Here is a 26,219-nt window from a genome sequence, read left to right on the forward strand (position 1 = left end):
CAACCGTCTCAGGCCGACCATCTGGGACCTGTCCAGCCGCCCGTTGGGTTGTGGATATTTCCTGCGTTCCTTCCTGTAGTGACCAAGCACCTATCGGTACGTGGCCGGAAACTCGTCGAAATCGCGATCGGCGTCCCCGTGGTCCCCAGCTCCGTCCGCCACGATTTGGGTCGTGTTGGTAACGACAGCGGCGCCGCTGGACGGGGTGGCCGCCGCCGTCGCCGTCAAACCTCCGCTGGGATCCCGCACAACAACGGCAGCGGCTGCCCTCTGGGTGACCGCGTCGCGGCGGGTAGGCTGCCTCGCGACGAGGTGGGCGCGCTCGTTGTGGTTGGGCGGGGTGTCGGTGTGTCTTCAACTGTTAGCATTGTTGTCGTTGTTGTCGCGGGGCTGTTGTAGTTGTTGTTGTTGTTGTTGTTAGTTCCAAGCTCCCCGACGTGCGCGGGGAACCACTTGAGAGACTTGTGCCGGAACCGAAGTCCCCGGCCCTGGCGTTGAGCATGCGCGCCACATCCGCGGACATCCAACCTTTGGTGCAGTTCCGAATCGCTGATTTGGAGTCGCTAATGATCAGGCTATCCTCCGCACCTCCATGGAGTACCGCGAGGGCTATGGTCATCTCCTCCGCTGCTTCGGCCGACGGCAGCCTCGCTGGTTCCGTGGCTCAGATCCTTCCCTTCGTATCTACGACTGCCATGGAGAAGGCGGGCGCCGCCGCCGTCGGCCGGCCGTGTCGATCTTGCCGCTGTTGCTGCTACCGTTTTTGTCGTAGTAGTAGTAGTGATGGTGGTGTTGGTAACTCCGGTTCGCCTCGCACATTCCGTTGTAGCGGTGTTATTGTCGTCGTCCCTCGTCGCCATCACTGTCACCGGCTGACTGCGGGTATCTGGCTGCATCGACGAAGAGGACGCCTTCTCGTCTCCCGTGCTCCTCGAGGATTGCTACCGCCCTGCGTTTACGTCTTTGCACGTCATGCACCGGGTGCATGTTCTTCTGCATGTTTTCCGTCTGTATGGCGTCCCTGACTTCCGGTAGCAGTGTTTTTTTCAGTCCCCGACCCTCGTCATATCGAATCCCGAGCAGGTCTAGGATTCGTCTTCACGTTCTGGTGCTCGACATTCACCGCTAATAAGGCACTTAGTTGTTCCCATAGCACACTGAATGGAAGGGTTTAGCATAGTGCGTTGAAGAGCGTATAGACCCTTTTCGTGGAGTAGTTTGCTCTAGAGGAACAAGAAGACACTTTTGGCGGCGCGCCGCACGTTGCCTCAGTGAAAGCGCATGAGGAAACTATCACCGTTTCCGCCCTTCTACTGTGCAAAATTAGCTGTCGGAAATGAAACTAGGTGTTCGCAAACACACTGTGCTCCATTCATGCTGAAAAACCTGGAGCAGTAGAGGGGGGATGTGTGCAGTGGTTGGCTGCAAAAATTGTGACTGCATATTAAGTAATGGAATGAATCTGTGTGACCAAGTCCGCGGACCACTGGTACATAAGGACTGCCTGTTTTACCTGCCTCCCTTCGCGATGCCCGACATTCCTCGAGGATTAAAAAACAATCGCTCAGCGTTGTACTACTACCTCCATTAAGGACTTCGCAAGATCGGCAAGGTGAGGACTGCTCATTGCACAGTGACAAAGTGAGTACACAGATTCTTGGTATGTTTCTCGCACTTTATCTAAACACATCCACCCCAACTCACCCTCAGATTTACGCTCACTCTATTGCCAACGTATCAAGAATAAGTGAATGGGCGCACACGAATCAATGCGCCGAGGCATGGCTGACGGCGACTACACCAACAGCACACGAATGTTCGAAGCTGAACGTCTCGTGCCGGTAATACGTCTTTGCGATAATACGTCTTTGCACAAGAAGTTACGAATCACAGAACATATATGTGGGAAGCCTTGTGCACAGCAAGAACAAATCTATCGCAACTGAGCGCACCCGCGAGCGACTGAGCAGAAATTGAACGACAGATAGTGACCGCATCGATGATCTTTGCCGAGTCAGAAACCTGGCAAGCCGCTTCTTCAAAGTGTTTGCCAAATAGAGAACAAAGACTGAAACACACTGATCCTGATTTAATTCATAAGCGGAAAGTTTGGATAGCTAATGTGTTTTCAGCCCCATTCTTGTATAAGTGCCGTATACTTCTCGTAACGTTCAGACAAGGCGTAATGAGTTCTAAAAGCGCTTACATGTCCTGTGAAGCTAAGGCCAAAGCTTGGTGTCGTTACCCAGTCACCGTATATACGAAATCCACCGACACAGAGGTGTGCTGAGTCGCACCGGCATCATGCCCACCACTGTAAATACCGATGCAGCTTATAGGCAAGCAATGGGCGCGTCACCACATGATCAAACATGGCGGCGCCCACGGGATCACCGTAAAAAGGTACTATATGCTAGGGCTCAGCGTTTTGTTGTCTGTAACTAACAGGAAAGTGTAAGCGACAGCGTTATGATGGTAATTCTGGAGGTCGCAGAAAAGTCGGCGCTTGTCAATGCAAGTTTTATGAAATGCAGATAGTAAATTTCAAATCTGTCGATCACAGGTCCCGGAGCTCAAATGACTGAGGTTTATTCAGTGCCTCAAAATAGGTGCATGATCAGGAATCGAGCGCATGCCAAGCGAATCACACGCTCTTACCTCCCTTCGGACTCCTCTATCCAGGACACTTAACGGCCCTGCACCTTACATCACCTGTGCCTGGATGGGTGCCAATACCTGAAGACGCAGAGAGCTGTGCAATAGTTGGCGCTCCAGCACCTACAGCGGACGTTCACAATCTGTTGTGGTTTTACACAGGAAAGATGGCGACAGAAGAATAAATTCCAAGAGCTGCAAATAACCTGCGAACTCTGAAGCAAACTGATAGTTATACACATTGGATCATATACTGTCATATATATATGCAACTGCTTTAATTTTTATATGAGAATGGTTGCACGCTTTTGTTTAGCTACTTATTATAGCGCAAGCTATGCGAATTCTTAAGAAGAGGCAAATGGTTTTGGAGCTGCATGCAACTTCTGGCGCGTGTCTAATGCGACGCCATGGTGGCGCTAATCTGGCAAATGTGGATTCCAACGCCTTGGACTGCTTGCCGACGGTGCCTCGTTCACCTACCATGCAGGAGACGTATGCAGCACAAGATAGTTCAAAATCATTAAGAAAATTATTTGTCCTGTAGAGAACTGACATAGTCTGATGATGATTCTCACGAAAACGACAATTAATACCGATTGCAGAAAAAACAGTTTTCGCGCACCGTTGCAAATGAACGACCAGATTTCGCACCCACTCTTTTGATGAACAATGAGACAGCAAGTATGACGGCATCGAGTTTAGAGTGCACTGCATCCTCGAACACCCCACCAGGAAAGAGATATGATCAGTTGCATCTTCCAAACGGGATGTCGGTAGATGTCCTTTGGGGTTGCACTAAATTATACAAGCACCATCTGTGACGTATAAACGAGCGTCACTACACCAAATGCTTCCTCTCCAAACTCATCCACGCTCACGTCACACGTGTTCGTGCTTCGCCTCACCGCGCCTCAGCTGAGAGAGAACACTTGCTACCAGTGGCGCAGCCAGAGGGTGGCACACCGGGCACGTGCCCCTCCCCCAGACTTCCCGCCCTGAAATTTCTATTATTGTGCGGCCTTCCCAGCCTCCAACCCCACATTCTTCCTCTCCCAGTCCACGATTAAACGAGCGCCTCCCCCGGAAAAAAATTCTATAGCTGCGCCACTGCCTTCTGCATGTACTATGCGAGACACCGACGCCAAACCGGGAGAAAGAGTCAAACAAGCTACGTCCATGAGCGACTGTAATGCAATAAATAGCACTGTCGGGATTGGCTCACCCACGCTTTTTATTACACTGGTTTCAGGATCTGCTGGTGTTACAAAACACATTAAAACCCCAGTGTGGAGTAGCAGGTCACAGACACGCTCATCCGGACAACATCTCCGCCTTTCCTTTCATTGAACATTCTTTTCTCTCTCTCTCTCTCTTGCGAAGACACATTTCGTGCGTCAGTATCAGGGCTTGCGCAACAAGTTAGAAAATTTGATTATACACAGTCTTTGAACAAGACATTCAACCTTCTTTGAACAGCAAGACAAGCAAGCTATTCAATCAGCTGCTCAATTTTCCTTTGCAATCTTTACTAGCGAGGGTTTCCAGTCTGTCACATAATCCTCTGTCTTGGCGACCCGCTGTATAAATGTCCATCATTTTGAAGAGCATGTAATTCTACGTATTCAGAAAGCGAGCGGTTGTCCAGGTCAAGGATTCTTGTTACGCCGTGCATGCCGTGGCCAAGTTGTTTTACGTCAGACATATTAAGTAATAGAAAAAGGTGTACTGTTTCAGTAAATATTAGGTAATTGCATCGTCAGTGACCGTGCGCACTGACCACGATCGTCTCCATCCTGCCCGTGTGCATGTCTACGTTTGCTCGACTCCTGTTTGCAGCTTCGACGTCCTCAGCCCTCGTCTTGGCCTGCTACCGCAGGAGTCAGTTGACGTTCCCGTACCATCTGTGGCCCCGCATGGCGTTCACGAACGCCTATGCGTTTCACACTTGCGTAGTGTGGCATGCAAATGCTCCGTAAAGACTCGTCGAGCGGCAAATGGGAAACTGGAACGCGCGAAGAGGAAGACGATGCACGCCCGCCGAGCGCGAGCACGGTTTGGCGGTTCGCCCAGTTCGCCACCAGGGGGTCGAGCTCCAGTGGGAGGGAGCGGCCGCCGCCATGAGCCAAAACAGCCCGCCGCTGCCGCCGGATCCCCGCGAGGACGGGTACGACTACCGGCTCGACGTGTCCATCGGTGAGCCGTGCACGTTCAGTAGATGAGAAGGGCCGCACACCCGACCAGTTGTTTACACCGTCGTACTTCACGCTTTCGGTAACGGCACGCGCCGTGTCTCGCCAAGCAAACAAACGAAACATGCCTTACGTGCCCGATCTGAGCTTCTTCGTTTCTATATACTTCCCAGATGAAGCATTACAACGAAGCTCAGACAAGAAAGCGCAGGCGGTGTGCTTGGGAGTATCCGCCAAGTACATTGCAAGAATTAAGCTAACATTTTTAGACAAAACAACGAAATGTCTGCGTCTGTTGTTAGAAGGCAATTCACACGATGTCAGACACACTGCGGAGAGATGCCTAATATTCCGCTTACTGGCACCGTATAACCAATAAGCACTTTCGTTGTGTGTGGTTTCCATTGGTCTTGTGCGCCGCGTAGTATTGCAGTTTGTGCTTGTACGATAGCCGCCAGCCGCGTCTACACAAGTGACTCGGAGCCGTGATGACCGAACGAATCCCCACACTTTTATTGGGCTGCACCTTATATGGAGAAAGTTTGGCGCGTAACTCCCTCTACGTCTCTTCCCCGAGATATGCACACAAGAAAAGCCAACCACTTCACAAGTCAAGTCTTCTCGGAGTCTTGACTCGACGCCCAAACGTGGCGACTCTCACTCCGCGATCATTGGATACTCGTGGTGTCGTTGTTGCTGTGGCGTCTTTTACCGCGGTCCCCTCTTCGCGATTTTCACTCTGAGCTGGCTCATCGTTGGGTCTGAATGGTGCACTATATGCAGCCTATTACGCACAAGCACCGCGGTGGGTGTTTCCACGACGTGCGAGCGGGTCTTGGATGCTGCGCTGAGATCCTTGATGTCTCGAAGCCACGCTGTATCTCCCGGCTGCATCGGAGGCATTAGGCGGCATCCGAATATGGTCGCACTTAACGAAGCTCCACGCAAAATTTCTCCGTGAAAGGCGTGTACGTGCTTCCAACGGTCGAATGGGTGCTCGGGCAACTGGGCGACGCAAAAGTGTTTTCGAAGCTGGACGCGACAGCATTACTTCACCAAGTGCGATTGTCCCAAGAATGCCAAGTGTATACCATATTCATCACGGCATTTGGACGCCACTGCTACTGTCGTTATTTTTTTTTTTCCTTACGAAAGTAATCCAGTGCTGCTTTTTAAGACGAGGACACAGAAAGACATTACAGGACGGCCGCTGACTCCAACTATGTTTAATGAAAGAGACTCGTACACGTTACATTTATGAAGAATAACGGCACTGAGCGCACGCGCATTCATGACTGCAGGAAAAAGCCTATACAAACAAATGAAAGCGGTATATCAAGATGAACAGACTGCATATCATCTCCCTTTGTTTAATAACCGATGTTTAATAATAATGAACTGTTTGATAATGCACCGTTAATAATAATAGTAATGTTTAATAATAATGTTTAAACAGTGCGCCGAGACGTCTGGTGAGTTTTATGAACACCCCACGCGATTTTTCGCCGCCATCAATAATTACACATAAAAAATACTGATTTCTCTATTTTTTATATTTTTTTCCGAAGAACATTATTAACATTAATTGCACAATTTTCCTTTGCGTAAGAATTTGAACGCCAGTTGGCGAAATATGTCTAGGCGTGTTCGTGTTCCCATCGCAGAGACTGGTGCACAGAGGAAGCTGTAGTCTAAGACGTCAGGTCAGACAACTTTGCTTGCTGTAACGAATTGTAACCCATCCTAAGCAGACTACGCAGACCATGCAAACCCTGTCGGCTTGTGTCATTGTCTTCTGACGCGTAGTAGCCAAGGTACGGTGGCTGTAGTACAGTACTTGCCGCGGTGCGTGGTTTCCGCAGCGAGGCACCGCGGAAACCACGCACTAATTGCAATGAAGCAAGGTGGGCCCGCATACGCGCAAAGACCACTCCGTTAGTTCAGATGCAGACACATCGTGATGCTGCGTGCGCGGCGCAAGCTGCAGCTCCGCGCCGGAGGCGCCCAGAGCGACGACGCCGATAGGACCCTGTAAATGTATAAAATAGCACCAAAGGGACGTCTCCAACAAGAAAAAGGTCTCGAACGCCCTTGCCGAACACGCTGATAATCGCTGTCACCGCATCGATCGAGAATCCGATGACGTGACTCTTGTTAGAATCTTTATTTATTCAAACTACTGACAACAGTATCAACAGGACTGATGGAAATCTTCCTGCCAACTACACCCGTTCCCTACGTCACATTCTGGCATAAAAACGACTTGCGGCTCTTGCCCGCTTTTAGTGTGATCCAGGAACCCGTACGGGTCCCGAAACGTCTCTGTGTTGTTTCACCTTGACCTGGTCAGTGGCCGTAATTTCTTCGTCACCCTGTATATAGTTCTCCTTAACGATGCCCATAAGATTCTCGTTCATTGCTTCAACACTAAGGTCCTCCTCCTGAGTTAAAGCCGAATACCTGTTCTGTAGCTTGATCCGGAATTCCTCTAGTTTCCCTCTTACCGCTAACTCATTGATTGGCTTCTTATGTACCAGTTTCTTCCGCTCCCTCCTCTAGGCTAATTCCTGTTCTTGCCATCCTATGGTCACTGCAGCGCACCTTGCCGAGCACGTCCACATCTTGTATGATGCCAGGGTTAGCGCAGAGTACGAAGTCTATTTCATTTCTAGTCTCGCCATTCGGGCTCCTCCACGTCCACTTTCGGCTATCCCGCTTGCGGAAGAAGGTATTCATTATCCGCATATTATTCTGTTCTGCAAACTCTACTAATAGCTCTCCCCTGCTATTCCTAGGGCCTATGCCATATTCCCCCACTGACTTGTCTCCAGCTTGCTTCTTGCCTACCTTGGCATTGAAGTCGCCCATCAGTATAGTGTATCTTGTTTTGACTTTACCCATCGCCGATTCCACGTCTTCATAGAAGCTTTCGACTTCCTGGTCATCATGACTGGATGTATGGGCGTAGACCTGCACGACCTTCAATTTGTACCTCTTATTAAGTTTCACAACAAGACCTGCCACCCTCTCATTAATGCTATAGAATTCCTGTATGTTACCAGCTATATCCTTATTAATCAGGAATCCGACTCCTAGTTCTTGTCTCTCCACTAAGCCATGGTAGCACAGGACGTGCCCGCTTTTTAGCACTGTATATGCTTCTTTTGTCCTCCTAACCTCACTGAGCCCTATTATATCCCATTTACTACCCTCTAATTCCTCCAATAACACTGCTAGACTCGCCTCAATAGATAACGTTCTAAGTTAAACGTTGCCAGGTTCAGATTCCAATGGCGGCCTGTCCGGAGCCAGGGATTCTTAGCACCCTCTGCTGCGTCACAGGTCTGACCGCCACCGTGGTCAGTTGCTTCGCAGCTGCTGGGGACTGAGGGCCGGGGTTTGATTGTTGTATTCATGCAATATGATTGATGTATTCACGCAATAGAAGTCGGTGGTAACTCCGTTAGACAGGATACCAGTAAGCTATCGCAGGAGACGAAATATCTAATCAAGAAGCGCCAATGTGTGAAAGCCTCTAACCCTACAGCTAGAATAGAACTGGTAGAACTTTCTAAGTTAATCAACAAGCGTAAGACAGCTGACATAAGGAACTATAATATGGATAGAATTGAATATGCTCTCAGGAACGGAGGAAGCCTAAAAGCAGTGAAGAAGAAACTAGGAATAGGCACGAATCAGATGTATGGGTTAAGAGACAAAGCCGGCAATATCATTACTAATATGGATGAGACAGTCAAGTGGCTGAGGAGTTCTATAGAGATTTATACAGTACCAGAGGCACCCAGGAAGATAATCTAAGAGAGAATAGTCTAGAGGAATTTGAAATCCCACAAGTAACGCCGGAAGAAGTAAAGAAAGCCTTGGGAACTATGCAAAGGGGGAAGGCAGCTGGGGAGGATCAGGTAGCAGCAGATTTGTTGAAGGATGGTGGGCACATTGTTCTAGAAAAACAGGTCACCCTGTATACACAATGCCTCATGACCTCGAGCGTACCGGAATCTTGGAAGAACGCTAACATAATCCTAATCCATAAGAAAGGGTACGCCAAAGACTTGAAAAATTATAGACCGATCAGCTTACTGTCCGTTGCCTACAAAGTATTTACTAAGGTAATCGCAAATAGAATCAGGAACACCTTAGACTTCTGTCAACCAAAGGACCAGGCAGGATTCCGTAAAGGCTACTCAACAATAGACCATATTCACACTATCAATCAGGTGATAGAGAAATGTGCGGAATATAACCAACCCTTATATATAGCTTTCATTGATTACGAAAAAGCGTTTGATTCAGTCGAAACCTCAGCAGTCATGGAGGCATTACGGAATCAGGGTGTAGACGAGCCGTATGTAAAAATACTAAAAGATATCTATAGCGGCTCCACAGCGACCGTAGTCCTCCATAAAGAAAGCAACAAAATCCCAATAAAGAAAGGCGTCAGGCAGGGAGATACGATCTCTCCAATGCTATTCACAGCATGTTTACAGGAGGTATTCAGAGACCTGGAGTGGGAAGAATTGGGGATAAGAGTTAATGGAGAATACCTTAGTAACTTGCGATTCGCTGATGATATTGCCTTGCTTAGTAACTAAGGGGACCAATTGCAATGCATGCTCACTGACCTGGAGAGGCAAAGCAGAAGGGTGGGTCTAAAAATTAATCTGCAGAAAACTAAAATAATGTTTAACAGTCTCGGAAGAGAACAGCAGTTTACGATAGGTAGCGAGGCACTGGAAGTGGTAAGGGAATACATCTACTTAGGGCAGGTAGTGACCGCGGATCCGGATCATGAGACTGAAATAATATGAATAAGAATGGGCTGGGGTGCGTTTGGCAGGCATTCTCAGATCATGAACAGCAGGTTGCCATTATCCCTCAAGAGAAAAGTGTATAACAGCTGTGTCTTACCAGTACTCACGTACGGGGCGGAAACCTGGAGGCTCACGAAAAGGGTTCTACTTAAATTGAGGACGACGCAACGGGCTATGGAAAAAAGAATTATGGGTGTAACGCTAAGGGATAAAAAAAGAGCAGATTGGGTGAGGGAACAAACGCGAGTTAATGACATCATACTTGAAATCAAGAAAAATAAATGGGCATGGGCAGGACATGTAATGAGGAGGGAAAATAACCAATGGTCATTAAGGGTTACGGGCTGGATTCCAAGTTTAGGGAAGCGTAGCGGTGGGCGGCAGAAGGTTAGGTGGGTGGATGAGATTAAGAAGTTTGCAGGGACAACATGGCCACAATTAGTACATGACCGGGGTAGTTGGAGAAGTATGGGAGAGGCCTTTGCCCTACAGTGGGCGTAACCAGGCTGATGATGATGATATAGTTCTAACCGATGCTGCTCGCGGTCATGTGTCTACACGGTTCATGTCTCTACACACGCCGCACCACGGATGTTTACTTAGTCAGCTTAGACTGCCACTACAGCTACTAACTTTATATACACTTCGTGTAATGTATTGCAATATGTTGCTATTGTATTCATTGATTCGCCCTTATGGCGAAACTGCGATATTTTTTCCCAACACGCCCGACAGGAAAGAAACTTACTGTGTGATCGGTGCAAATGAGTATTTTACTATGTCAATGCTATCATGGACAAGAAGCTATAGCTAAATGAGATACGATGAGATACGTGCGCTGAGAGGATAGAAGGTGGCGTTGCAAGTGACGAGATTATGTACAGTATACATTTCGAATGGTATATCGCGTGTAAAGCAGAGCTGCAGCTCATTCACTTGAGACGCGCGTGCGCCTGGCGGTGGCAAAAAACGATGGCTGCGTCTTTTCTGTGCAGGAGATAAGAAGGATGACCACTTCTGGGGCGATGAGATCGTCAAACCGCGCCGGAAACTATCTTTCGAGCGCGAGATCCGGGTGCAGGAGTTCAAGAAAGAGCGCAGCTCGAGCGAAGTACGCAAGCTGGTGCGCTCGCCCGATACGAAGGCGCGCGCCGCCGAACCATCGCTCGACACCAGTGGTTCGATATCACAGAAGAGTCGGAGAAGCCGCCACAGAAAGAGGAAGAAGCGAAAGTCCAGAAGGAAGAAGAAAAAGAAGAAGAAGAAGAAGCGCAGCAGAGATGACGACAGCACAACGGCGACAACCGGGGAGACGACAGAGTCCAGAGAGGGTCAGTCCTTCGGCGCTTCGCTGTCACAATTACTGCCCTCAGGCGTAGCCAACTTCTTCACAGCGGATCCGGCAGCGAGCCCGCCTATGAACGAGAGAGCCATGGATGCAGCTGCGATCGGCGAACCTGCGGGTGTTATGCAGCCGACAGATGTGACCGCCGCAGAGGCGTTGCCACCAAAGAGGAAGCGGAAAAAGCGCCGCCGGTCCACACGCGAAGTGGACGCGGCCGCTTTCTGGACGCCGGCCAGCGGCGGTGAAGCGATGGCGACGGGCTCTCCCAACTTGTCCGCCCAGCAGTGGGTACCTGACACAACAGACCGGCAAGGAGACCACAGACGGCAGCGGTACCCTGCACAAGCAGCGTACGACCAACAAGCACATGACACTGCTGCCTACACAGCCGCTCTGCAGCAGTACCAGCACACGCAGAACCTGCAACGGTTGGAAGCCGAACATTTGAATCGCCTTTACCAACAAGTGCAGCAAGTTCGCAGTCAAATGGATGCGGCTAGACAGCAAGCTCAAGGTACTCACTCTACGCCTGCACAATTCAACGCTGGTGACTTAGGGAAAAGACGGGATGCTTGCGAGAGGTGTCACGATATGGAGAAAGCGTACGAAATGGAGCAAGCTGCGCAGCTACGAAAGATTGAAGAAGCTGCTGATGACCAGAAAGCGCAAGAAGCTCGCGAAAGGTGTCGTGAGATGGAGAAAGCGTACGAAATGGAGCAAGCAGCGCCGCTAAGAAAGATGAAAGAAGTTGATAACCAGAAAGCACGAGAGGCTCGCGAGAGGTGTCACGAACTAGAAAAAGCGTACGAAATGGAGCAAGCTGCACAGCTACGAAAGATTGAAGAAGCTGCTGATGACCAGAAAGCGCAAGAGGCTCGCGAAAGGTGTCGTGAGATGGAGAAAGCGTACGAAATGGAGCAAGCAGCGCCGCTAAGAAAGATGAAAGAAGTTGATAATCAGAAAGCACGAGAGGCTCGCGAGAGGTGTCACGAACTGGAAAAAGCGTACGAAATGGAGCAAGCTGCGCAGCTACGAAAGATTAAAGAAGCTGCTGATGACCAGCAAGCGCAAGAGGCTCGCGAGAGGTCTCGTGAGATAGAGAGAGCATACGAAATGGAACAAGCTGCGCAACTAAGCAAAATGAAGGAAGCCGCTGATAACCAGAAAGCACGGGATGCTCGCGAGAGGTGTCACGAGATAGAAAGAGCGTACGAAATGGAGCAAGCTGCACAGCTAAGAAAATTGAAAGTTGACGACCAGAAAGCACAAGAGGCTCGCGAGAGGTTTCACGAACTGGAAAAAGCGTACGAAATGGAGCAAGCTGCGCAGCTACGAAAGATTGAAGAAGCTGCTGAAGACCAGAAAGCGCAAGAGGCTCGCGAGAGGTGCCGTGAGATGGAGAAAGCGTACGAAATGGAACAAGCAGCGCAGCTAAGAAAGATGAGAGAAGGCGCTGATGACCAGAAAGTACGAGAGGCTCGGGAGAGGTGTCACGATACGGAGAAAACGTACGAAATGGAGCAAGCTGCGCAGCTAAGAAAAATTCGGGAAGAACAGAAAGAAGAGCGGCAAAGAAAACGAGAGGCCCGCGCAAGATGTCGCGAAATGGAGAAGGCATACGAACTGGAACAAGCAGCACAGTTGAAGATGCTACGGGAACAAAGGCAAGCCGCAGGTAATCTCCAACGAGAGGAATATTTGGAACGCGAAAGGTACCAAAGAGCCCAGCAAATGGAGAATGCATGCGAACAAGAGCAACATAGAACGCTAGAAATATTGCGGAAGAAGCATCAAGACGAGGCAACTCAGCAGCAATACCAAAAGGAACAAGAAGCCGAGCGCCACAAATATCAAAGAGCGCAGCAGACGGAGAAGGCGTACGAAAAGGAACAGAAAACCCATTTGTGGGGAACGACGCAGCAGAAACAGCCGGCGCAGCCACTTAGTCAAAAGGAAGAAGAGGAACGCCAGAGGTACCAAAGAGCGCAGCAGATGGAGAAGGCGTACGAAAAGGAACAGAAAACCCATTTGTGGGGAACGACGCAGCAGAAACAGCCGGCGCAGCCACTTAGTCAAAAGGAAGAAGAGGAACGCCAGAGGTACCAAAGAGCGCAGCAGATGGAGAAGGCGTACGAAAAGGAACAGAAAACCCATTTGTGGGGAACGACGCAGCAGAAACAGCCGGCGCAGCCACTTAGTCAAAAGGAAGAAGAGGAACGCCAGAGGTACCAAAGAGCGCAGCAGATGGAGAAGGCGTACGAAAAGGAACAGAAAGCCCATTTGTGGGGAACGACACAGCAGAAAGAACCGGCACAGCTACTTAGTCAAAAAGAAGAAGAGGAGGAACGCCAGAGGTATCAAAGAGCGCAGCAGATGGAGAAGGCGTACGAAAAGGAACAGAAAGCCCATTTGCGGGGAATGACGCAGCAGCCAGCGCAACCAGCACAACCACAAGAGGTGGAGCTCCGCAGGCACCAAAGAGGGGAACAATTAAATAAGGGGGAAGAGCAGAAGGCTCAGATGGGTCCAGTAGCACAGAAAACTAGGGCAACACAACAGCCGTACCAACAAGAACAACAAGCAGAACACCTACGCTACCAGACCGCTGTACAGCTTCAGAAAGAAGAAAGAGCTAGATCTGATCAAATTTCACAGGACTCATTCGGACATCAGAAAGACCAACAAAGGCAGGACTGTCACAAGGGCTTGGAAACAATGCAGCAACACGCGGCAAGAAAGGAGGTGGTACAACAATTGCAACAATTAGAGAAAATGTATGAAGCAAGGCATGAGCAGTCAGCGAGGATGCCTGAATTAGTTTTGAAAGGTCAACAGAAAGTAGAGGCGCTCGAGGTTGAGCGCAAACCAACAATGACATTGTTTACCCCTCCCGGATTCGGACCTGTCGGTTCGCATCTCAGGATAAAAACAAAGATGAATATAGACATAGCGCCGCTGAGCCCGGAAAACGTGGAATCTATTGAAGAAACAGTTATTCTTGAAGACTACCTCGGTGGAAACGAGGATGGCACATTCGGCCAAGAGAGCTTCCAAGGACATCAGAGGGGACTCACGACAGCTCCACCCGTCGTCACCATCGTAGAAAAGCCTACCATTCATGCAGTTACGGAAGAATCTGCGGTATCCAACGTCACAGTGATCATCAATCCAGCACCGTCAAACATTACTCAAGTCATCGAGCAACCTTCAATAGAACAGCCGAAAAGCGAAGTCTTGAATCTCCTTGCGACTGCGCTCGGTATCGATGCTAACGACTCCCATCAGGACGACATCACGGGACAGGAGGCGTCGTCGACGAACACTCTGTCATTTGGCGAAGTGGACACCATGTACGAGGACACGTCCAGCATGCCCGCGCCATCTAAGTACACCGAATCACCAGGGCCCCAAACAGTAGTTGAAATAGTCCAGGACTGTTTCCAAGTCATGGATGATGTAATTAAAACCGAAGTATCCTCGACACAGCCTAGGTACAGCGAGGTACAAGGAGCTGAAACTGTAGTGAGAATGGTCCACGACTGTTTTCAAGTAATGGACGATGTAGTTCAAAGCGAGCCGTGCACGTCCCCTATGATAAATGTAATGCGTAAGAGATCGACCTCATCTACAGCAGAGACAAACTCGAGATCGTCTGCAAATTCTGCCCGTCACAGATTGGTAGGCGAGAATAAAAAGTCTCGAAGCGGCAGGAGGCCCTTGGGCTCTCGAAAGGCCACATCCGCCGGTTCTGTGCGTTCAGGCAAGTGTCGAATGTCAAATTTCGATTCCTCAGAAGCATGGGTAAAGAGTGGCTCGCAACTGTCCGAAGACTCTGACTCACGGCGCCTTCCTTCATTTCCAGGCCTCAACGCAAGAGTTGAGGTAGCTGTCAACAGGCCTGATGTGGTTGGCTTAGTCAACAGGCCGGACATGGTTCGCCTGCGTTCTACCTGTCTCTTACTAGAGTCAGTAACGGGACTTGTTCAAGACACTGTGAACAAAGATTTCGCCAGTGCGAAAGCAAACATTCTAAGTGCAGGCGACCCGCTCAGGACAACTGTTGCTGCGTATGTTGTGGAAGATGACGACGCAAAGAAAAAGAAAAGGCGTAAAAAAAAGAAGAAACGCTCCAAAAAGAAAAAAAGAAAGAAGAAAAGGAAGTCTAAGAAGAAAAAGAAAAAGAAAAAGTCAAAAAAGAAGAAGAAGAAGAAGAAGAAGAAAAGGAAGAAAAAATCGAAGAAAAAGAAGAAGTCGAAGAAGTCCAAAAAGAAGAAGACGAGAAAGAAGAAAAAGAGTGACGAGAGCAGTCCTACATCATCACCATCGTCATCTAGTCCATCGTCCTCAATCGAAAAAGTGGGCGACGGAAAGACTCCGTCTCCTACAACCTCCAAAGCTACAACAGGCATTACAAAACCCATGCCTACAGTTAGTGTGTCTTCAAGAAGTTACAAAACTACACAGACAGACGACCTGTTGAGAGGTTCAAGACAACGCATACAGCGAGAGGCTTACCTTCCACCCGCAGGCGAAGGGCGGCGACGCCGTAGACACCGAAGCAGGACATACTCCGACACATCGGACAGCAGCGTCGTCTCGCAGAAGTACCGTATTGTCACCCACGTGGTTCTCGGCGATGGCAGCTCGGCAGCCCGCCTAAGCGGCAGCGGTTCGGACAGGGTCTACCAGCTGCCGAAGCCACGGAGCAAGTCGAAGTCCAGGCAGCGGATGCACCATTCGCCATCTCCCTCACCGCTCGACACACGTGTCAGGGTTCAGCGCACGTCTTCCCAGTGTTCCAACTGCGGCGGTACCGCCACTCCACCCATGCTGGTCCAGCGGCCCATCATCATCGAGGCGCCGACCATTCCATCGCCGCCGTCTCCTAAGCGAGACGAGAGACTGGATGACGATGATCGGTACGACCGACGACAGCGACGGAGACGCCATCACCGCTCCTCGGGCTCCCGCTCGTCGCGACGCCGGAGAAGCTCGTCGGATAGCACATCGAGCGAGTCGCGCCGTCGCCGCCGCCACCGCCGCCGACGTCGCCGATCGCACGAAAGGCGACCACGACGCTACTACGTCGATGACCCCGAGATCCCAGGTCGGCCCGGTCGCCCCATGTACGCAAGCCCTCCATCCTACTACTATGGTGACCACATGGGTTTACCGGCTCCCTACATGCGGCGTCGGGCGCGGTCCTTCGAGCGTGTCCCGCCGCGTTTCCCACGCTACGTGGCAGGCTACGGGCCGCCGGTTATGCCCGACATGCCGCCCGTGCCATTCGAGTCGAGTGGTGAAGCAATTTCGCCTGTGTCCATGATGATCACGACCAACATGATGCAGCCGTCACCAGTGGCGACACCATCACCGCTTCCTTCGCGACCGCTTCCCCTGCCAGCGTTACCTCCACCGCTAATACCTCAAGCGATGCCCAGTCCGGCAATGTTATCAGCACCGATGCGGCAGCCTTCGTTCACATTTCCTCAGGGCGTACCGCCATCAGAACCTCCCCTGCCTACCAAGCAGCGCTCACTCACGGTAGAGGTCCAGACGCCACCCGCTAGTCCTCCAGTGCCTACCTCGTATACGGCTTCAGCACCCTTGCTCACCTACCAGAACAACCGGTATGGCACCAACTCAAGCAGCAGCGACAGCTGGAAGCAGGGATACGCAGTTAGCCAGCAGCCGACAAGCTTTTCTTCGACCATTACGACGTCTTCGTTTAGCGGAGCAGCCCCGCAGGCGTATGGCGGCAAGGCTGCTGAGAACCCTTGGATGGCACCGTACAATTACATGCGGCGCAACTTCGACCAAGGCAACCTTGTGCTCAGCATAATTTTCATTTTGGGTATAGCAGCCTGTGTGATAGCACTTATTGGGCAGTATGGCCGCTACCGGGAAAGTCGGGACACGATAGAGGAAGAGGAGGAAGGCGCCGTGATGCATGGCCCGTGGCTCTTCAACCTGTCAGGCGTCGCCTCGACGTTGCTCGTGCGCGGATACAAGTTTTGCCACGCGCCGGATTGCAAACGTGAAGCCGACAGGTTGGCTAGTGTGCTCGCCTCCGGTCCTTGTGATAGCTTCTACGATTACGTTTGCTCGCGCCGCTGGGCGTCGAAGCGTAGGCCGGCGGATGCTATGACCGCGGACGACGGTGTCGTGCAGGATATCCAGGACAGCGTATGGAGAAACATCAAGAGTGACAGCAAGCAGTCGCTCGCAGCAGTCATGTGGAGGAGCTGCCTGGACATCAGCAGTTTGGGCGCCGCTCCTTTCCTTGAGTTCTTCAATGCATCAGGGCTAGCGGGCTGGCCCTTCCACGAGGCGCCGTTGGACGTGGACACGTTGCGCGTTGCTGGTCGTTTGGTCCGCCTGCTCCGCTTGGCCACGCTGCTAAGTTTGCGCGTCGAGCGCGGCTTCGGGCCGAATGTCACCATTGTGCTTGGCCACGCAGCCCCACCCCTGGACCTCCGCGACTTCCGAAGCAACGCTAGTATGACTACTTTCGTGAATAGAGTAGAAACGACAATGAAGTTCCTCACGTCAGACGTCAATGACACTACGACGAGAGCAGTTGAAGTGTTAAACTTTTGCCTACGGCTGGTCAACCTCAACGCTGCCACAAACAACAGCGCGTCCAAGTTTGGCGCGAACTTTTCAAGTTTTCTTGACGTTGCAGTGGGTGACCTCATCGATTTGACAAGAACGAACGTTCATATCAACCTAGAATCGCCCAAATACGTAAACGAACTGAGCCAGCTGTTGAGCGCTGTATCGCCACGCGCAGTGCTCAACTATTTGGGCTTTTACACAGTGGACCATATGTGGTCTTTCTCACCCGAGGGCGCGAGAGAAGAAGTCAAATCCGGCCACCGCGAGCGAAGGTGTCTACAGATGACAGAGAGGGCTGTTCCGTCTCAAGTTCTCGAAATTGGCTTTCAGGTATACAAAAACCGCCTCAATTGGACGGACCTGCGCAGACGTACGAACGAGACGAAGAAGCACATAATAGACGGCGTCCGGTCCTTGTCCTGGATGGACCACGCTATGAAGGTCAAGGTCATCGAGAGAATCGATGCAACAAGCGTCGAGTTGTTCTTCCCGCCGCACATGCCGAAGACAAGCCCGATGGCCGCACCCCCGCCACAGCGGAGTGCATTCGAACTGTACCAGCGTGCTGTCGAAGAGAGCTTTGCCGCGTCTGTCCACAGCGGCACGACGGCTGGTGAGAGCCTGTTCTCGCGCCACTCTGAGCTTGGTCCCCATGGTGTGCTGCGTGTTCCTCTTGCGGCGGCGGCGATGGCAAGCACTGGCCCGTCACCGTCACCGTACGTGGCCCTGCTGCGTTCCACGCGGCTCAACGTGCGTTTAGCTAAGGCGCTGCTGCAGGTAGCGCTGGCCGACGATATCTGGACGGCGGCAGCCCGCGGTCGGTACCGGGCGTTGCAGTCGTGTTTCCTGTCCCGGTTCCCAGCGGTACGCGACCCGCTTGAAGAGGGCCGGCTTGTCCCCAAGCCGGCCGCCGTGGCGCGCGACGACGTGCTCGAACACGTGGCCGTCGCGCTGGCGCACGTAGAGTTCCGGCGCGGCGTACAGCTTCTGCGCCACAACATGACCGACTACCGGCTGGTCGATGCCCAGGCATGGTCCTCCGAGCAGCTGTTCTTCGTCTCGTACGCCGAGTCGGAATGCCAGGCGTACGACGACGAGCTGGCCTTCCGACGCTTCCTGGCGCGCAACGAGAGTCCTGCAAGGCAGCGCGTCGACATGGCGCTGGCACACGATCCCACATTCCACAGGGCGTTCCACTGCCATCGCGGGTTCCCCATGCGGCCACGCCACAGCTGCAGTTTCTGGTGATGCAGCACCTTTGTGTGGTGCACATGAATAAATGATATTCTGCCGCCGCATGCTTAGTATGTATCCGTGGCGTCACTCAGTGGCGTACCAACTGTTTCTCGAGTGGGGGTGGGAGGAGGCGAACCGCAAATGACCTGGCCTCTCTCTCTCACTCACTCACTCACTCACTCACTCACTCGCTCGCTCGCTCGCTCGCTCACTCACTCACACACACACTCACACACACACACAAACACACACACACACACACACCTGTGCCATGCCACGCCATGCTTCTTTTTTTTAGTAAGCGAGTGTTTACAAGTTTATACGGCCGATAAAACTAGTGTCCTTACTTATCATGGCTGTCTACTAAATTGCAATTTGGTATCCAATCGCTGCTTCGCCTCTCAGGCGAAACTCAGTTTCGCCTGAGAGGCGAAGCAGCGATTGCAGCGCGAAGCAGCGACGCAACGCGTTAGTTTGCGTTGCGTCGCACGCTAACGCTAACGCAAGGATTTTACGCTATACTAAAGCTCTCTACAGTGTGACATATCATTCTCGACAGGCGCCGAGTTTTCAAGAAAGGAAACGCAAGCAAGGCAGATGACGATTATCGTTGTGGGGCAAATATACACCTCAAAGGGTGCAAACGTTTTAAGACTATACTGTGCAGGAGGAGAGATTTTACTTCATTCGCGATATCGCGGAATAAAGGCTAAGCCTTTATCGCACGATATCGAGAACCATCTCAAGGAAACTTCCAAGATAACGCCCGAACTTTGCTGCCGAAGTGAGATAAAGCGCACCGAAAGTAACACAACAATCACTTCTAGTGAAGGGGGCGAAATTGTTAGAAAACGGCTACCCGTATCTATGCCCGTTCGGCCTAAGGTGCCGCCATCAGGTTATGGCGTAATTCCCATTGCAACAAAAGTGTGCGGCAGACCTCGAAAAAAAGAAAAAGCCGCTTCAGATGTAAAACAAAAATTACAAAGCGAATGAAAGACAACAAGGAAAGAGCGACTATCGAGGCCATATAGCTCTGGAAAAGTGCCCGAGCATGCCGCAGGTAGTGTGCACCAGAATTGTACCATTGCCTGCTTACTCTGTAGAAATTGATATGATTGCATGTGCACAATAAACATGACGCTGGGCCGCTGGGCTTAGCACCAAGATCTTTGAGTGGCGCCCTCTCACGTGTGACGTAAATGGGAGCACTCCGGTACCGCGCCGCGCACGCGCTGCGTGAAGGCAACTTGAAGCTTTCGGTCGACCTGCTCTGCTTGAGTTTTTGAAATGGGAGTCTGTAGGTTTTTTTTCGACCAGTGTGTACGGTATGTTCGAGGACGCTATTCCAAGCGAAATCGAGCGGAGTAGTCGTCTTCATCACGCTCAGTGTAGATTGCTCCTGGCGTCGTCTGCTAGCCATCAGTGTGTACACGTGCGTGTACGGCGTTGGCTGCACGCCGTTGCTGTTCCGTTTCCATGGCGCGCTCATAATGGTTTGTCGGCCCTTTTTAGAGCGCAGTTCTTAGGCACCCGTTCCTGCGGCGAGCGTCGGCGTCGTCCCTTGTAACCGAGCAAATGAACACAACGAAGGATGAAACTGAAGTGCAGCGGGAGATGAAAGACGGCGATTGCGAAGAGAGCGCAAGGAGGAAAGCGGAGAAGGGCGCAGCAGAACCATGAGGCGGAAAGCGGAGGAGGAGCATATGGCGAAAGCGTGAGAAGAGCGTAGTGCCACGCAGGTCATGCAAGACGGGCTTTTCGGCGACGATGGCTACGAGAATGCGCCAGGGTATACAGCGCGCGAAATGTTTACAGGCTTTCATGTGTTTTTTAACATTTTACGGATAAAGTTCTTTTCCGAGTGGCTTCCGGTAGTCGTAAAGTGCGTTGAACAGAAATAGTATTATGCTAGCCAACTTAAACAAACATTTTCCTGCATTAGAAAGTGGTAATGATATTTCTTTGCAATTAGATAGTGCAAAGCAGGCTTGACAATTGGGAACGACATATAGCGCGTGGTACCCCACTAATGCTCAAGGTAAACCGCTTCTCAGTAAATAACGATACTTTTGTTGTCAGTCACTCAAGAACTTCATTGAGGTCCTGAGGAGTTTTAAGCCGTTGGAGATCCCACGCGGGGAGTTCCTCGGGCCGAAACTGTCGGCGACGCACAAGTCGGGACGCGAACGTGGTGACGCTCCGCCAGTTCTTGGGCCCTCTGGACGGCCTTGAGCTGGAGTTTGAGGCCCGGGATTTTTAGGGCTTCTTCCCATTCGGGCTCACTGGAGAGAGGGCCCTTTCTGGTAACGCGGTACATTGCCATAGCATGTGCGAGAGTGAGCAATAGAGTTCTTGGCAGTCTGGGCAACTTGCCGGGGTGTCTGAGTTATAGTGACTCAGTAGGCCTCGTGACGGATACGAGTCCGTTTGTAGCATTCGAAACGCGGCCGCCTGCGCGCGTTCGAGTTTGGCGTGCGGGAGCGGGTATTTGATTCTGCCTTTTCGATAGTGTGAGTTGATTTCCTGATAAGTCAGTAGCGGGTCATTCAACTGCATGTTGAGCCCCTCGGAGGCCGTGGGACCGTCGCGGCGGGCAAGTTCTCGCGCACGGTCGTGGGCCGTTTTCAGAAAAAGTTTTATATTTGCAACACCAAGTGAATGGAAGTACCAGCGTACTGTGAAATTCGCATTAAACTACAATGTCGATTTATCAACGCAAAATTTTGCGCATGAGCCCTGCGATTGGGCTTTATTTCCAAAGCAGCGTAAACTCATTTGCTCGCTCGGCGCGATGTTTTATAACTATTCACGAGATTGTGTCGCTGCCAGCGAGAGATGGGGACACAGTAAAAATAAACGAAAAAAATGTATAAAAATAAATGTTGAGGTTTTGCATGCCAAAACAATTGTTACGAAGAGGAAGCCCGATGTACAAACGTATATACAACTATTTACATAGGAAAAACATAGCGGTAAACGCGCAGGCTGGTACAAAAGTCACTGCTCCAGCACCACATCCTCTTCGTCTCCCTCTTGCGCGCATGGGTCTGTCCAAATGTACCGCAACATAACAGTAACATGTACCGTAACATTCTAAGAAGCGCCGTCCCGGCGCTTCTTAGAATGTTATATAACTAGATGAACAGTATGGCTTTAAGCGGTACACGTGGACGACGTCAGTTCATAGCTGGAATGACGATGGCGTAATACCCGGCACAGCCCAGTGTAGCGTGACAGCAGTTTTTCGGACAGGCCAATGTGGTGAATCGGAGTCCACAGAACGAGATTTCCGGGAGAGAAGTGAAGGTTGCGGTGGCGACTGTCGTTGCGAGTCTTTTGTGAAGTCATTAAGTCGATCATAGGCAATCTGGCGAGCCATACGAGCCCGACCAACGGCGTCATGAGCGTACTTTGAGGTGTGTCGCGACACCGAAGGTAGCAGTGCGTCAAAAGGCAGAGTGAGATGGCGACCAAACAAGAGGTAGAAAGGCGAGAAACAGGTGGTATCCTGACGCGACGAATTGTATGCAAATGTCACCTAGGGCAAAGTGCTGTCCCAATCACGATGGTCGGCTGAAACGTACATAGACAACATCTCTGTAATGGTGCGATTTAGTCGTTCAGTCAATCCGTTCGTTTGTGGGTGATATGAGGTTGCGAGCTTGTGTTCGATGGAGCAGGAACGGAATATGTCTTCGACAACTTGGGACAGGAAGTAGCGGCCACTAACTGTCAGCAGTTGCCTTGGCGCGCCATGGTGAATAATCACGTTCTGAAGTAAAAAGTCTGCTACATCCATAGCACAGCTGGTGGTCAGGGCACGTGTAATAGCATAGCGGGTCGCATCGTCTGTTGCAAAGGCTATCTAAGGTCCATGCCGACACGGAAGAAGGGCTCCTTGGGAACATCGATTGGATGAAGGCGGCCAGCAGGCTGCGCACATGGCCTCTTTCGCCGCTGTCATAGGTGACAAGCCGCAACGTAACGTCGCACAGAGCGGTACAGGCCTGGCGAGAAGAAACGACGTCGCACTCTGTCATAAGTGCGGTAGGTGCCAAGGTGTGGGTGCGTCGTGGAGCTCAGCAAGAACAGTAGAAAGGAAGTGACGAGGGACAACTAGCAATAAATCTGGTCCATCAGAGCTGATGATGCGTCAATAAAGAATGTTGCCATGGAGCACAAACATTCTGATTGAGCGATCTGATTGGCCAGAAGTCAAGCGCTCGATTATCGACCGTAGAGAGTCATTTCGCTGCTCAGCAACTATGTTGCGTAAGTCAGAAATGGCCTGAAGGAATGTGTCGGAATCCAGTTCATCGTTGTCAGGAGGATAGACAGGGTGACGGGACGAGCAGTCGGCGTCCAGACGTAAGCGACCGGATTTGTACATCACAACGAAACAATATTCTTGGAGTCTGAGTGCCCAGCGACCAAGGCGGCCAGTCGGGTCTTTCAGTGACGATAGCCAGCACAGAGCATGGTGGTCCGTGATGACAGAAAATGGCCGGCCAAACAAGTAAGGACGAAATGTAGCCGCTGCCCATGCCACAGCGACGCACTCGCGCTCGGTGATTGCGCTTTGAAGGGGACAAGAGGCGACGGGCGTAGGCAATGACGCGCTCGTCTCTATTTCGCTGTTGGGCGAAGACGCAGCACCTATGCCATGGCCACTGGCATCTGTTGCGCACTTGAGTTGTTGCAGATGGATCAGTGACCTAATATCGGAGGCGTTGTCAACAAGCGGATGAGGGCGTAGAAGGCGTCGGCTTGTTCGCGGTCCCAAAAGAACGCAGTTCCCTTCTTGAGAAGGTCGGTCAGTGGCTGGGCGATATCCGCAAAATTTTCAACAAACCAACGAAAATAGGAACACAATCCTACGAAGCTGCGCAGACCTTTTTAGGCTGCCAATGTACTTATTCTGTAAATTGAATTTAATAGTGAATCTCAAGCGGACAAAATAGATGTATTATACATGGCTTTCAAATAGACCACTAAGATGCGAGTACGACTTCTGCAAAACCCTTGTAAAAATGTATTGAATGCACGTAAGATATAACTTCGTATATAACATTTACCCGATTTGGACGCTCTAACGGATGCAATCTACAGAACTGCGATATCTGTTCTTGGTGCAGAGCTGCGAATTTGTAGCTTAGTGCTTCTATTTTTTTTCACTCACCAATTTTTGAAAATTTCTTTTAAAAATTCAGGCTCTTGATCAAATTGCACTCCCAAGAGTCACTATACAATTTAACTTTTTTTTCTTTCAAATGTATCAAATTTCATTAACATTGACCTATAGTGCTTATCTCAGGAAAGCGTATCTACGTTTTGCATATGTAGGCGGCATCGGAGTTGGGCCCGAGCTAAAAGCTCCCTCTTAAGTACGTGCTTCACTAAAGGTTCGCTTTACACAGGTTCTAACGTGTGCATTGGATCTGCATAATTTTGTGTGGAAGTATGCAGCTTCTTTAAGTACATACTTTCCGGGACAGCACAAGTTTGTTGAACGTATAAGTACACAGACCGCGCCCGTTTAACACGGATCCGCATACAACATACTTTCGGATATAGCACTACTCTTGTGAACGGACCCGTCTATACCAGTCAAATTCTGGGGTAAATTTTGTCTAGAAGCTGCAAATACAACGTACTTTGCTGCAGCGACACGTGCGTGCGGCAGTGCACTGCACGCAACTATTTCTGGCCGCTTGCGGAATTTGCAAATACACTGCGTCCGGTATTCCGGCAAACGCGGGCGGTTTGCCGGATGAGCGGGGGCGTAAACGTGAGGATGGCTGGATGTTATGAGCGTCCCCTTTGGAACAAGGCGGTGGGTTGCGCCACCAAGCTCTTGCTATTATACTGCCTAATGTCCTACCTAGGTTAAACGATGAAAAAAGATAAAAAGGCACTGAACTACCACGCCCAAATTTTCTTATCCCCTATTGCGAACTGTGCTTTTGTACGTCTCCGTCTTTTGTCGTTTCCCTACTCTTCTTCCACCAATCCTCCAATCGCCTCTTACTAATGCCTATTGCGGACATGTTTGCTTTACCACTGCTCCCGCTGAACCCAAGGGCTTGAAGGAGGCCAGTGGTGCCTAAATCGACCGCTGGGTAGACGTCTTCACATTCTAATAAAACATGCTCCGCCGTTTCCCTAGCTTTACCGCAGCAAGCACATGCTTCTTTTTCCTTCTTATATCTCGCTTTATAGGTGCGCGTTCTAAGGCATCCTGATCTCGCTTCGAAAAGTAATGAGCTTCCCTTTGAGTTATAAATTGTTTCTTTCCTGATTTCGTTTTTTCCTCTTAAGTATTTACTCACGGCAGGTTTATTTTCCATTGCAACAACCCATGAGATTATTTCAGCCTCTCCGACATTCCGCTTGACTTTTTTTGTTGCTGTGTTGCCCACCCTACAGGTCGCATACTTGCTGGTAAGCTTCCTAGTTCTTTTCCTCCACAGTGAATAAATGTTCTTCCTGCACAGATACCTGAACACTCTCCCAGCCCATTTACTTTCTTCCATATTCCTCAGCCGTTTTTCATACTCAATTTTACTGCGAGCTTCCCTCACTTCAAAACTAGTCCAGCCCATATCACCCTGCACAGCTTCATTTTGTAGTCTTCCCGTGAGCGCCCAATGCGAGGCGACCCACTGACCTTTGGTTCCTGTCGAGTCCTGATTGTACCCCTGATTTAAAGCAAACAACCGCATTTCCAAAAGTAAATCCTGGAACCATTACACTTTTCCAAATACCTCGGAGGACCTCGTACCTATTGTATCCCCATAGCGCTCTGTGCTTCATTATGGCTGCATTTCTCTTCCCCTTTACTGTTATGATTTTTTCCTGTGTTTCCATATATCTATTGCCTTCGTTTATCCATATACCAAGGTATTTATATTCTGTTACCCGAGGTATTTCTTGGCCCAGTATCTCCACTGTCTGTTCACTGTTTTCATTGAATACCATAACACCTGATTTTCTAACACTAAATTTATAACCTAAATTGTTGCCTTCCTGTCCACAGATATTAGCCAGACGTTGAAAATCACTTTGCTTGTTAGCTAGCAACACAATGTCGTCCGCATAAAATAAACCTGGGAGTTGCTGCTCTACTACTGTACCCGCCTGTTTGTATGAGAGATTAAACCCAATATTACTTCCTTCTAGCGCCCTCTCCGTCCTCACCATGTACATCGTAAACAGCAGCGGGGATAAAGGGCACCCCTGCCTCAGTCCCTTGTTGATATCAACTTTCTCCTCGCTCCTCATCCCTTCCCATTCAACGCAAACTGCATTTTCTAGGTAAATCTCTCTCAAAAGCTGTAG

General features: G+C 50.5%; 1 protein-coding gene across 1 annotated transcript; it reads left to right on the top strand.

Annotated features, from left to right (window-relative positions):
• The first annotated feature begins 4,751 nt into the window (after positions 1-4,751).
• Positions 4,752-18,938, top strand: LOC126542553 (uncharacterized). The gene is made up of 2 exons (XM_055077334.1): positions 4,752-4,851; positions 10,675-18,938. The coding sequence occupies exons 1-2, from the start codon at positions 4,776-4,778 to the stop codon at positions 18,888-18,890; spliced, it is 8,292 nt and encodes a 2,763-aa protein (XP_054933309.1). The 5' UTR covers positions 4,752-4,775; the 3' UTR covers positions 18,891-18,938.
• The last annotated feature ends 7,281 nt before the right edge of the window (positions 18,939-26,219 follow it).

The sequence above is a fragment of the Dermacentor andersoni genome, chromosome 2, assembly GCF_023375885.2.
Source record: "Dermacentor andersoni chromosome 2, qqDerAnde1_hic_scaffold, whole genome shotgun sequence".
In the NCBI taxonomy this organism is placed as follows: domain Eukaryota; kingdom Metazoa; phylum Arthropoda; class Arachnida; order Ixodida; family Ixodidae; genus Dermacentor; species Dermacentor andersoni.

Coding starts and splice junctions, on each gene's coding strand:
- LOC126542553 (XM_055077334.1), top strand. CDS start 4,776: ATGAGCCAAAACAGCCCGCCGCTGCCGCCGGATCCCCGCGAGGACGGG. Junction 4,852..10,674: donor CCGGCTCGACGTGTCCATCG/GTGAGCCGTGCA, acceptor TTTTCTGTGCAG/GAGATAAGAAGGATGACCAC.